At 32.5% G+C, this 12,245-nt stretch overlaps 2 protein-coding genes across 2 annotated transcripts; one reads left to right on the top strand and one right to left on the bottom strand.

Moving 5' to 3' along the window:
• Nucleotides 1–281: 281 nt before the first annotated feature.
• Nucleotides 282–3,318, bottom strand: LOC107924606 (glyceraldehyde-3-phosphate dehydrogenase, cytosolic-like). Its single transcript, NM_001327240.2, has 12 exons — nucleotides 3,204–3,318; nucleotides 3,077–3,100; nucleotides 2,872–2,972; nucleotides 2,625–2,740; nucleotides 2,412–2,511; nucleotides 2,090–2,236; nucleotides 1,949–2,009; nucleotides 1,776–1,873; nucleotides 1,351–1,493; nucleotides 1,033–1,116; nucleotides 626–715; nucleotides 282–519 (listed from the first exon to the last, which is right to left on the bottom strand). The coding sequence occupies exons 1-12, from the start codon at nucleotides 3,205–3,207 to the stop codon at nucleotides 465–467; spliced, it is 1,023 nt and encodes a 340-aa protein (NP_001314169.1). The 5' UTR covers nucleotides 3,208–3,318; the 3' UTR covers nucleotides 282–464.
• A 4,621-nt stretch (nucleotides 3,319–7,939) lies between these two features.
• Nucleotides 7,940–12,238, top strand: LOC107924612 (elongator complex protein 3). Its single transcript, XM_016855142.2, has 9 exons — nucleotides 7,940–8,507; nucleotides 9,326–9,395; nucleotides 9,516–9,688; nucleotides 10,120–10,294; nucleotides 10,650–10,816; nucleotides 10,934–11,153; nucleotides 11,250–11,354; nucleotides 11,622–11,774; nucleotides 11,901–12,238. Exons 1-9 carry the CDS (start codon nucleotides 8,035–8,037, stop codon nucleotides 12,057–12,059), a joined length of 1,695 nt encoding a protein of 564 aa, XP_016710631.1. The 5' UTR covers nucleotides 7,940–8,034; the 3' UTR covers nucleotides 12,060–12,238.
• Nucleotides 12,239–12,245: the final 7 nt, after the last annotated feature.

The following is a 12,245-nucleotide window of genomic DNA, read 5'->3' as shown; positions in this document are numbered from 1 at the left end:
ATTTTGTGTCTTCATATAAAGATAATTAATTCGAACCTACATGATCACAAGACTCTTGCAAATTGCAAGTTGCAAATTTTCTTAGATCCTTTGATGTAGATTCTCTCTCCACGTGCAAAATTATACGTAAGTTTGTTTCGGATTTGGGTCGGGTCACTCAATTTGCTGACCATCTCATCGCTAATAACTTTGGAGTTTCAAAAGGAAAAATATTATTCAAACTAGTATAGCAAGATTATACCTGGAGAATTATAGAGTAAATTTCCTCGACAACGGAAGGATTAAACGTAGGAGAAACTCAGATATCGTTTCATTTAAACAGATAAAGAGGTAAAAACTATTGACATAAGACTCTAAACAAGGCTTATTTCTTTAAACTCATGGCCTCCACCATAGATACGGAACAAGGTAAGGATCGATCCGTGAAATTACATACAGCTGCCGAGACAATCCAGCCGACCAACTTACTTAGCTTTCAAAACAGCATCCACGTGAATGATAAGGTCAACAACACGGGTGCTGCGAAACAGAATACAAAATAAATTTCCAATTGGTTCGATCAGGGTATAAAAGGTTGTTTGTCTGCACTTAAATGATGTATTAAAGCCGCTGCAGGATATATTACCTGTAGCCCCATTCATTGTCGTACCAAGAGACAAGCTTGGCAAAATTTTCATTCAGAGCTATTCCGGCTTTTGCATCAAAGATACTCGACCTGGATAACCGAGCACACATATTATCAATTTAGTTTAACTTGTATTTATCAGACCACCTAAACCATTAAACTAACTCGAACCCAGAAACTAAAACCAAAGAAAATGATGACTCGCCCTTGATTATTTATGCACTTGGGGTCTGTGTATCATATGTGAGTCTTTCAACCTAAATAATAACATGATCTTTTATATATGCATCATAGAGTCACACCCTTGACAATTTATGTACTTCATATATCAATACTGCTAAAATATGTTTGGCACGAAGTACAGGAGTTAATCCCTAATGTTATTGTAGATGTCCATTTATCTTTACCTGCTGTCACCGACGAAGTCAGTGGAAACCAAATCTTCATCAGTGTAACCCAAGATTCCCTTTAATTCTCCCTCGGACGCCGCCCTATAACAATACAAAGTAGAAACGGTGTATTAGAATTTACAAGTAAATAAAGAAGGGAATGAAAAGACTTGGAAAAGGAACTCCACCACCGTTTAGTTAATAAGATAATGTTAGCCATTACCAAAGTATTGAATTTGCCAACAACATACAGGAATAGACATCTATACCCTAGATATTATAGAAATAGCTCAAAAATGGAACCCTTTAAACTAAAAGATAGAATATATTCCTTACTTAATAGCAGCTTTGATTTCATCATAAGAGGCTGCTTTCTCTAGTCTTACTGTGAGGTCAACCACTGAAACATCAACGGTGGGAACACGGAAAGCCATTCCAGTTAATTTTCCATTCAAGGCAGGAAGCACTTTTCCAACAGCCTGGTCACAACCAGAATTCATCGCAAAAATGTATTAGCATTGCTGCATTGGATGTATACATGGAGAGAGATACCAAGGAAAAGCAACCTCACCCACTGCAAATCAAGGTCCTGTATGCTTACTATTGGAAAGGGAAATTTATCAAACTGGTTATCTTTCTATTTTGTAATGAAAAGATCTTATAAAAAATGAACCTCTAGAAAATATAAGAACAATAATTATGAAGTACGAGTCAGAGTTCGTATCAACTCTCTAAAGCTACAATCTAGACACAATTCTAACCTTAGCAGCTCCAGTACTGCTAGGAATGATGTTGAACGAAGCAGCTCTTCCTCCTCTCCAGTCCTTCATTGATGGACCATCCACAGTTTTTTGTGTAGCTGAGTAGGAGTAAAATAAGATAAACAGAACATACTATGTTACTTTAACAGTGAGAATTCTGTTTCCAAGCTTACCCGTAATAGAATGAACCGTTGTCATAAGTCCCTCAATGATGCCGAATTTGTCATGAATAACCTGTAACTCAAGGCAAGATTAATCAATATAATGTCAAGCGTAAGGATCAAGACAATCAAGAATAGCATTCAAAGATAAACCTTAGCAAGGGGAGCAAGACAGTTGGTAGTGCAGCTAGCATTGGAAATAATGTCATATTCCGGCTTGTAATCCTTCTCATTAACACCCATGACAAACATGGGAGCATCCTTGCTTGGGGCAGATATAATTACTTTCTTAGCACCACCCTGATAAGCAATCAACCAAACATCACGTGAGAAAATCAGCGTGTAATTTTAATACAACATAAATCAAAAGCAAAAAAACTTACAATTCAACGTAAAGCATTCATAAACGGATCGAGGTATTCATAATTCAAACAATATAGAATCCAACACGAAGAACAAATAAATCATAGAATACCTTCAAGTGGGCAGCTGCCTTGTCTTTGTCAGTGAACACTCCAGTTGATTCAACAATGTATTCAGCTCCGGTCTCGCCCCATGGAATCTCCTCTGGGTTCCTAAAGTTACATAAAAACACAATTCACTCAGCGGTGAGTCGGTGACTCATCTATAGTGCACAAACAAAGATTAATATTAAAAAATTCCGAAAATAAAGAGCGAATACAAATACCTAATACCGAAAACAGTGACTGGCTTCTCGCCAAACAGAAGGGTCTTCGAATCCTTGACTTTGAGTTCATGATGCTTCCATTGCCCGTGAACACTGTCGTACTTGAACATATATGTCTAACAAAACAGATAACCAGAAAAAACAAAAGACAAAGCAAATAATATTAATCCACTATAAAAAATCAGAGCTTATTCGAAAAAGAAAATTTGAAAGAAAAAGAGAGAAATAAATCAAACAAGAGCAATACCATGTAATCAGTAGTGATAAAAGGATCGTTAACAGCGACGAGTTCAACATCGTCTCTTTTTAAAGCAACTCGAGCCACCAACCTACCGATCCTACCGAATCCTAGTTTTATTCATTTATAATAATAATAAATGGATTAGATCATCATATTTGAAAAAGATCAAAATCGAAACAAATAAAATCGTTCGTATCGTAGAACGACGTACCGTTGATACCGATCTTCACCTTTGCTGAAAAAAAAATCAAAGGGAAAAAAAGAGAGAAAGAGATTACTAAACGATGAATACTAGATAAAAATTCTAAAAGTAGAGGAAAAAAGGCTATAATAATTACCCATGTGTATAGAGAGGGATAGAACAGAGAGAAAGAGGAGTGTTGTTCAAAGGCTGAGTGAGCAGAGCAGTGGAATACAGAAATGGCGTAGACGATTTTTAAATTAGACGAAGAGTCTAGTTTACTTAATAGTTTAGTTTAAAGATTATGCATAATAATAAATTGTAGTTTTATATTTTTTTAATTTAGCTTTTAATATCTTTTTGAATTAAATTAAACACTTCATCCTTCAAAAACAAGTTAAATTATTTTTTTAATAAAAAAAACTACAAAAAATCAATAACTTTAACCGCATGACAATTCATATATTAATTAATATGCACAATATATTAATATAATATTATTTTTTATATTTTATGTCAATAAATAATTTAAAAATTATAAAAATATATAATATAAAAAATATAGAATACATTAAATTGTTATGTAAATTATCATGTTTAAATTTTTAACATTTTAAATAATATTTTTATTTAAAAAATTATTTTAATCTTTTTTTTAAAAATTAATAATTAAATTTACCTGAATATCAAATTTAACTTAAAAAAATAATAACCAGTTTAATAAAGCTATAGACATTAAAGGTGATTATTCTACCACTTTCCTCTTCCAGATGGAATTAAGCCGGAAATCAAATAGCCGGCAATATTACACATCACACGAATTGAAGCAAAAAGAAACTAATTATATCTCTTAAATTTTTAGGACAATATATTTTTAGCCATTCAATTTAATAACTGATTATATTTTTTATTTATTTTGATACTTAAATTTAGCAATTATATTTATTTATGTCGATAAATTTAAAAATTACAATATTTTGATAATATGGTACTTTAAAATTATGTCATGTCATCATTTAAAAATAAAAAATTATATAAATTTCATATGATGATTCAATCACATACAATATTTTAATAATCGGACCTAAAGTTGAATCGATTAAACATATAGTTTTCAATTCAATCAATTTGACTGGTTTAACTATTAGATCAATAATAATTTTTTTATTCTTACAGATTTCGATTAATTTTTAGTTTAATCAGTTTAACTCTTTTATTTAAATTAATTTACCAATTAATTTTCGATTCAATTGATCCTATAAACCAATCTAATCATATTCTTAGAATATTATTCATGCTATTAAATTTTTTTAAAATCAAAATTTAAGATAGAATTGAATTTAATTGATAACATCAAGTATCAAAATAAATAAATAAAAATAAAAATATCAAAGTAAAACCAGTTGAGAAATTGAGGGCCAAAGATTATATAATTTTTATTCAATGTTACTTTTAATAAAATAATAATCACTATCTTAAACCAGACACTTCCAATTGTTTCTGTGGAAAAAAATTTGATGCGCTGATTGTAACGTTGTTTGATTCGATGACCCGGTAATGGGAGGTGACGCGTAGTGATATCAGAACCGTTGATTAAAGGCATCGGGAAAGGCAAAAAGGGGTCATGATAACGTGGGGCGAGGGATCGTTGTCGATTATCGAATCGCATTTTAATATAGGAAAGTCTGGAAAAATACGTTTCGGTACCTATTTGCTTCCCACGTCATGTTTTAGGACACGCTGGTTATATGACCGACACGTGTTCACCTCTTCTTTCTCTAGTGGAATTTTCTTTTGGGTGGGTCGGTGGACCAGAGTTCGAATTAAGGCTAAATAGCCCACTTTTAGCCCACTTGTGCTTGAAAAGTGAAAAGGAAATAAATTCTTCTAAATTGAATGAAGAAAATATTTTTTTCCTTTTTATTTTTCTACTCAAATTCCTCGGTAAAGAAATGTAAGTTCTTCTTTACTTATCCTGTTAAACACTTTTTCATTAAATATTTTATATTAAATAAAATTTAATATAATTAAATGACAATTTTTATTTTTAATACATTGAAAATATTTTATTTGATATATAAAAAGTCATCATTATATGTAATAATGGGGGTGGACTTTTTTATATGTAGTAACGGGGTTGACTAAAGACATTGTATGGATACAAAAGGAGAGAATAAGTGGCATAAAATAGAGCAAACTAAATGGTTGTACTTCGGGATGAAATTTGTGGTATAGCTAAGTTCTTATTAGATTTATATTCGTAATTTTAATTTTATAATTTTATATTTCAGAATGTTTTTATTAGGATATATTTAAGAAGGTTGCGCAAACAATAATACAATTTTAAAATTTTAATTTAACGTAATTGTTAATTTTTTTATTAAAATATTATGATTTATTTAATCGTTCAATGTTATAAAAAATTATTTTAGCTTTCTATTTAATTGTTCGTTTTTTAGTTTTTAAATTTGTGTTTTTTATCAAATAAGCTTAAAATGATAAAAAAAATTTAACATTTTTTAACTTTGTTGACATAGCATACATGTGGATGATATATAAACACTTAATTAATTTTTAAAATTTTAAAAATAAAAAATTATTAAAATTATCAAAAATCTAAAAAATTAAATAAAAAATAATTAGATGTTGACATGTCATTTACATGGCAATTCACGTGTATGACATGTCACTAAAGTTAACAAATATTAACTTTTTTCATCTATTTTGGGTGATTTGACAAAAAAATATAAGTTCAAATACTAAAAAAAACAAAAATTTAAATAAAGAGCTAAAATAATTTTTTTTATAAAGTTGAAAGACCAAAAAATAATTATACCTTTTAATAATTAAACAAGACAATAAAATAAATTATTGTTAACCTAATAATGAAATATTGCTACATAAAATAAATTTAGTTTTGGGATGTGGCAATAACAATAATATCAACAAAATTAAAATATTATTTTAAATTTTAATTTAGTGTATTGAATCTAAATTGATTAAATTAAACAATAAAACTACTTAAAATAAATTTTATTAATTTAATGTAATTTATTGCATTCACCTTTTAATATTTATTTTTTAAACTTTAGAATTTTTTTGGAGATATTTTTGTTTTATATAATGTTTTATAATTATTTAATTTATGTAATTGATATGTTATAATTTTTTTAAATTCACCAAATTTTATATATTTTTTAATTCTATTGTTTTTTATGTTTTATATAATGTTTTATTTGATATTTTTAAAATTATTTCACAATTGATATATTATAAAATTTGAAATTTGAAATTTATTAATTTTTATAACTATTATATGTTTTTTGAATTTGTATATTTCATATTTTGAATAAAGTTTTTATATTTTATATAATTTTCACAAAATTTTTTGAATCTTTTTATGTTTTTGAATATATATTTTGAATATTTTATAGTTTATATAATGTTTTTATAATTGTTGTTGATTGTGAGAATCAACAAGAGAAGAATATAGACGAAGAGAGGTGGCAATTCACCCTTGAAGATTCAACCTTGAAGGGTGGGAGTCATTGGGATAAAGTGGAAGAGAATAAAACTTCGGAATATGAGATAAAAAGACCAGAGTTGGTTAGTTTAGTGAGAGACTAAAGGTTGTGTTATTGTCTTACTATTCAGGTGTGAGGGTTTATACATCAAGTGTTGGGAACACCATGTGTAAGCATTGTGTTGGTGACAATATCATCTTGTCCATTAATAGATGTGGTAATATGATATTGTAATTTAGTGACGGGACATGATGGATTAGCAATCAATCATATCACAATTGTGAGACCATAAGTATCTTTAATGAAGATAATTCGTGATGGAGGTACATTTAATAGTGTGATGTTCAGGGTAACATGTTGAGTCGTTTACAGAGGTGATTATTTTATATAGTTTATCTAATGTTTTTTTTGAAATATTTGAATTTAATAAATGTTTATAATTTTGTACACATATTTGTTAGATATTTTATATAAATATCTTTATTTTTATAATTTTAATGACGACACATCATCAATTTCATGTATAAAAGAATATCATTTGACGTGGTCTCATCGATTGAATATGCAACTAAATTTTTAACATCGTCAGATTTTTAGATGAGAAGTATAAATAAATAATAAGTTATATATAAAATGAGATTAAAGAAAATAGACGTAAGAAGTTTAATTCAGAATTTAATTTACGACATGAGATAATAAAAACAGTAGGAAAATAATAACAATGTGGAGGCAAATATTAACCTAAAGCTAAACCCAATCAGGTCATGCAATCCAATATGATATATTGTAAGTTGGAAATTCAAATATGAAAATCAGCTACATATTCTGAATTTGCCTTTAGAAATTTCACAAATTTGACATGTAATTCAGAGTTATCTTCGAGTAAATTATGATTTATGTTAAAGATTTGTGATTATCTTTATAATAATGTTATTTTTAAAAATTAAATTTACAGTCTCTTATTGAGAATACAATTTACGTTACCATTATATTTAATAAATAAGTGGATATTATTAATAAAAATATAGGATTATGTATTTTTTCTTTTAACCCATGTTATTAGAAAAAAAATATCAAAATCCATATATGTAGAAAATAGGCAATCTGTTTTGTATAAAACACCAACTTTATCTTTTCTCCAATAGCAAAAACCGGATGAAAAGAATAGAGATAAACAGACTTCTACTTTGAAATAATAATAAATTTGATTTTTCATTTTTTTCAAGTATTAGGGTAGTACGAGGGTTTAGCGGTTTTGCCAAATGGGCTTTCGAACTGAACTGAACTTCGAACAAAAAAAAGAAAGAAAAGAAAACTGAACGGAGCTCACATTTTATACACAACGTTGTTTTAGAATGGCTATTAGCTGCGACGTCGTCTTAGTGTGTATTAGAGTTACTTCTATCCCTGCCTCTACTTCGCGTTGTATTGGCAACTTTCTTTTTTTTCTCTATCTACAGTGCAATGGCGACCGCCGTCTTAGCTCCGGACCCGAAAAAGCTCCCGCGCCCGGGTCGGGGCGGGTTTCAAGCTCATGGATTAACGGAAGAAGAGGCCCGGGTTCGAGCTATCGCCGAAATTGTGAACTCCATGGTGGAACTGTCACGGAAGAACCAAACGGTGGACCTCAACGCGATCAAATCCGCCGCATGTCGAAAATACGGGCTCGCACGTGCGCCGAAGCTTGTGGAGATGATCGCGGCGCTTCCTGAGTCAGACCGTGAGTCCCTTCTTCCAAAACTCCGAGCCAAACCAGTCCGAACCGCTTCCGGAATCGCAGTCGTGGCGGTTATGTCGAAGCCGCATCGGTGCCCGCATATTGCCACTACGGGTAACATTTGTGTATATTGCCCCGGTGGACCAGATTCGGATTTTGAGTATAGTACTCAGTCGTATACTGGATATGAGCCAACTAGCATGCGAGCAATTCGAGCCAGGTAACCTTTTTCCCTTGCTTTTTCCTTTTTGGAGTAATTAATTAGCTTATTTTGATGTTTTGAACTCGTTGCTTCTGTTTTGATAGAGGAACTTTTCAAATATGACTTTTTAGTTAAATTTTGAACTTTGTGAACTCATTTTTGTTCATTGAAATCAATAGGAGCTGTCTATTAGCTTTAGATTGTGTTGGAATGTTAGGGTGAATGCGGGTGTAATCGAACCGAGTTGAGGTCAAGCTGTGAGAAGCTTCAAACTCCACTTGAAATTCAAAGCTTGGAGCTTGACTCATGCTTGTTCAAGTTTTAGTTTTAAAGCTTGAGCTTGCTTGATTAAGCTGTTTACCTAGTAAAATGAACTCAATTCTATGCTTGACTTTAAGCTTGATTATTTGTGTTTGAGCTCCAATTGAAAATTTTCAATGCTAATTAGAAATAAGAAGCTTGATGAGGCTTGTAAATTACTTCAATCAAGCACTAAGATACTCAATTCAGCTCACTTGATAGATCGAGCTGCTTGAGCTCAACTTGAAAATGGTTGAGCCCAAGTTTGAGTTATTTTAGATCAAACCCGAATAACTTGCAATTATAAGTGTCTTGTTTACACCCCCAGGGGTGAAAAAGCACTCATTTATTTTACCTCAAATTATTCTGGCATTTTGGTTTTTGCGTGAACCGGCTTTTGAGAATCCAAATGTCATGCCAAAATTTGCAGTAGTTATGCTTCATGATCATTGGTGAGAGAGAGAGAAGAGAGTCTTGCATTTGTTCAGTTCTGTTGGATTAAATTCTGAGGAAAACGTGATCTATAATGATTCCAGGTATAATCCATATGTCCAGGCAAGAAGCCGTATAGATCAGCTGAAGCGATTGGGTCACAGTGTCGACAAGGTTTGTTTCTTCTCTATATAAAGTATTTGCTTTTGTTTTATGGCTTTGAGTTCTATCAAATAATTAGAACTTAGAAGTTGACCTTTGGTGCTCTTAACAGTAAGGTTATGCGAGTTGCAGGTTGAATTCATCTTGATGGGTGGTACTTTCATGTCACTGCCTGCAGATTACCGAGATTATTTTATTAGGAATCTTCATGATGCTTTATCCGGACACACTTCTGCCAATGTTGAAGAGGCGGTTGCCTACTCTGAACATAGTGCAGTGAAGTGCATTGGAATGACAATTGAAACGTAGGTTATCATGCAGTTGCCTACGCATGTGTTTTTCCCATGCTATTACTGGAATTAATTTTTAAAGAATTGTCAGTTTTAATTTATTTTCTAGTGATTAGGACTCAAAAATGAATATCGGCATTTATCAGTATTCATGCATTTATTTTCTTAAAAGAAAAAAAGAATTTCAAGAAATGGGGTTGCTAGGTATGACATCACTTGCTATGCTGTTGCATAAAACCAGGCAGGGATGAAAGAAGTCATGTAATAATAGCACGCTAGTTGAAAATATGCTTTTACTGCAGTTTTCTATTTCAGAAACATGTAATATAAATTTGTTTGATTTTGACTTATCTCCTTGTCATAATACACCTTTCATGATTAATTTAAGGTTGACTTCTTCAAAAAAAAAAAAAAAAAGGTTGACTTCTTCTGATTCTAATCTGCAGTAGGCCAGACTATTGTCTCGGCCCTCATTTGCGCCAAATGCTTTCTTATGGTTGTACACGATTGGAGATTGGAGTTCAAAGCACATATGAGAATGTCGCTCGTGACACTAATAGAGGACACACTGTTGCTGCAGTAGCTGATTGTTTTTGCTTGGCGAAAGATGCTGGTTTTAAGGTATCTTAAACACCAAACCGTACATACTATTCTCTTAGTTTAAGAAGACAAATACCTTTCCTCTATTTATCTCTATATAGTACAAATGAATCCCCTTTTCTCCACTTGGTCTTCATTGTCCTCTCTCCTTGTCCTCTCTCCTGTCTTTTGCCTTTCAACATGTAGTTCAGCCATTACCAAAAGATTTGTTGAATGCTGAACAGTGTTGTCTAGCACTAGCCGTATGCCAAATTGACTGAAATCATTTTTCATGCAATGGATTATGCAGCTTAATTATCAGTTTTTGCATTTTATATATTTAGGTTCTTTTGATTTTATCCACTTCTTGATGAACTTTTCCGTTTCTTTTCTGGAGGTTGTTGCTCATATGATGCCTGATCTTCCTAATGTTGGTGTTGAGAGAGACTTGGAAAGTTTTAAGGAGTTCTTTGAGAGCCCTTTATTTCGAGCCGATGGACTTAAAATTTATCCCACCCTTGTAATTCGTGGAACTGGCCTCTATGAGCTCTGGAAAACTGGCAGGTATAGCTCTCTGTAATTTATTGTTAGAGAATTCTATTGGCCATTATTTTTCTTTGGATATCCGGCTCCTTTTCTGGTTTAGCAGGAAGCTGTAACTGTAGTAATTTACTTTTTCAGGTATAGAAACTACCCACCTGAGCAGCTTGTTGACATTGTGGCGAGGATCTTGGCCATGGTACCTCCTTGGACACGTGTTTATAGGGTTCAGCGTGATATTCCTATGCCTCTGGTTACTTCAGGGGTTGAGAAAGGAAATCTTCGTGAACTAGCCTTAGCGCGTATGGATGACTTGGGCTTGAAGTGTCGAGATGTTCGAACACGTGAAGCTGGTATCCAGGTGAGAAGACACAATGTTGCGCCTCAGGAAACTGTTAATGCTGAAAAGCACATTAACCTTTTGAAAAATGTAATGTATGTGTTTATTTGGATACAGGACATTCACCATAAAATTAGACCTGAAGAAGTTGAGCTTGTTCGACGTGATTATACTGCAAATGAAGGTTGGGAAACATTTTTGTCGTATGAAGATACGCGCCAGGTACTGCAAGTACCCTTTCTTTGTATTGGGGTGTGGGCGGTCACTCTGTCTACAGCTGTCTGTCACATGTGAATAACCATTTCATGTCCTCTTGTCACTGGCCAAATTGCAGGGTCATTCCCGTGTTATTGTAGAAAATTTATATCATATATCTAACTTTAAACTGTCTCCATCGATCTCAATAATGCATATGCATCTTGATACAATGTCTTGTACCATAGCTGGTTCTGTGCTAAAACCTAATATGCCTTCTTGATTTGAACACAGGATATTCTGGTTGGGTTGTTGCGGCTGCGAAAATGTGGCCGGAACAATACTTGCCCTGAACTAATGGGGAAATGTTCTATTGTCCGTGAACTTCACGTGTATGGAACTGCTGTTCCGGTTCATGGCAGGGATGCTGACAAACTCCAACACCAGGTAATGATAAAATCTTTAGTATTCAAACAGAAAAATGTCCAGGCTCATCTTTATCCAGGTCATCAAGCAACCATTGGCTAACTCTGCACCCTCCCCCTGCACACGTGCGCTTTTCTGTCTTTGCAGGGTTATGGTACACTCTTGATGGAAGAAGCAGAGCGGATTGCAAGCAGAGAGCATAGATCAACAAAAATAGCTGTTATATCCGGGGTAGGAACGCGGCATTACTATAGGAAGTTAGGGTATGAGCTTGAAGGGCCTTACATGGTGAAATATCTTGTTTAACGGGCCTAGTTTTGTGATTAAAGAATTAGTGTAAAATTCTTGCGACATATATAAATCATCAATTTGTTGGCCTGCAGGAAGCCATATTTGTATGCTCTATTTCAATTTTTTTTAAGATGTTGGAGATTTCTACAGATTTTCAAAGAATATGGTATGTGGAGGGTCGTATATTTCCTATTGATCGGT

The sequence above is a fragment of the Gossypium hirsutum genome, chromosome A11 (assembly GCF_007990345.1).
Source record: "Gossypium hirsutum isolate 1008001.06 chromosome A11, Gossypium_hirsutum_v2.1, whole genome shotgun sequence".
Lineage (NCBI taxonomy): Eukaryota > Viridiplantae > Streptophyta > Magnoliopsida > Malvales > Malvaceae > Gossypium > Gossypium hirsutum.
This window is presented reverse-complemented; position numbering and strand designations above follow the sequence as displayed.

What these genes read in the sequence shown, in the direction of transcription:
- LOC107924606 (NM_001327240.2), bottom strand. An exon ending in GTCTTGCTCCCCTTGCTAAG is followed by an intron (nt 2,010 to 2,089) that starts GTTTATCTTTGA and finishes CTTGAGTTACAG; the next exon opens with GTTATTCATGACAAATTCGG. An exon ending in GACTTCGTCGGTGACAGCAG is followed by an intron (nt 716 to 1,032) that starts GTAAAGATAAAT and finishes TCGGTTATCCAG; the next exon opens with GTCGAGTATCTTTGATGCAA.
- LOC107924612 (XM_016855142.2), top strand. Translation starts at nt 8,035, where the DNA reads ATGGCGACCGCCGTCTTAGCTCCGGACCCGAAAAAGCTCCCGCGCCCG. An exon ending in ATGCGAGCAATTCGAGCCAG is followed by an intron (nt 8,508 to 9,325) that starts GTAACCTTTTTC and finishes TAATGATTCCAG; the next exon opens with GTATAATCCATATGTCCAGG. An exon ending in TGGGTCACAGTGTCGACAAG is followed by an intron (nt 9,396 to 9,515) that starts GTTTGTTTCTTC and finishes TGCGAGTTGCAG; the next exon opens with GTTGAATTCATCTTGATGGG.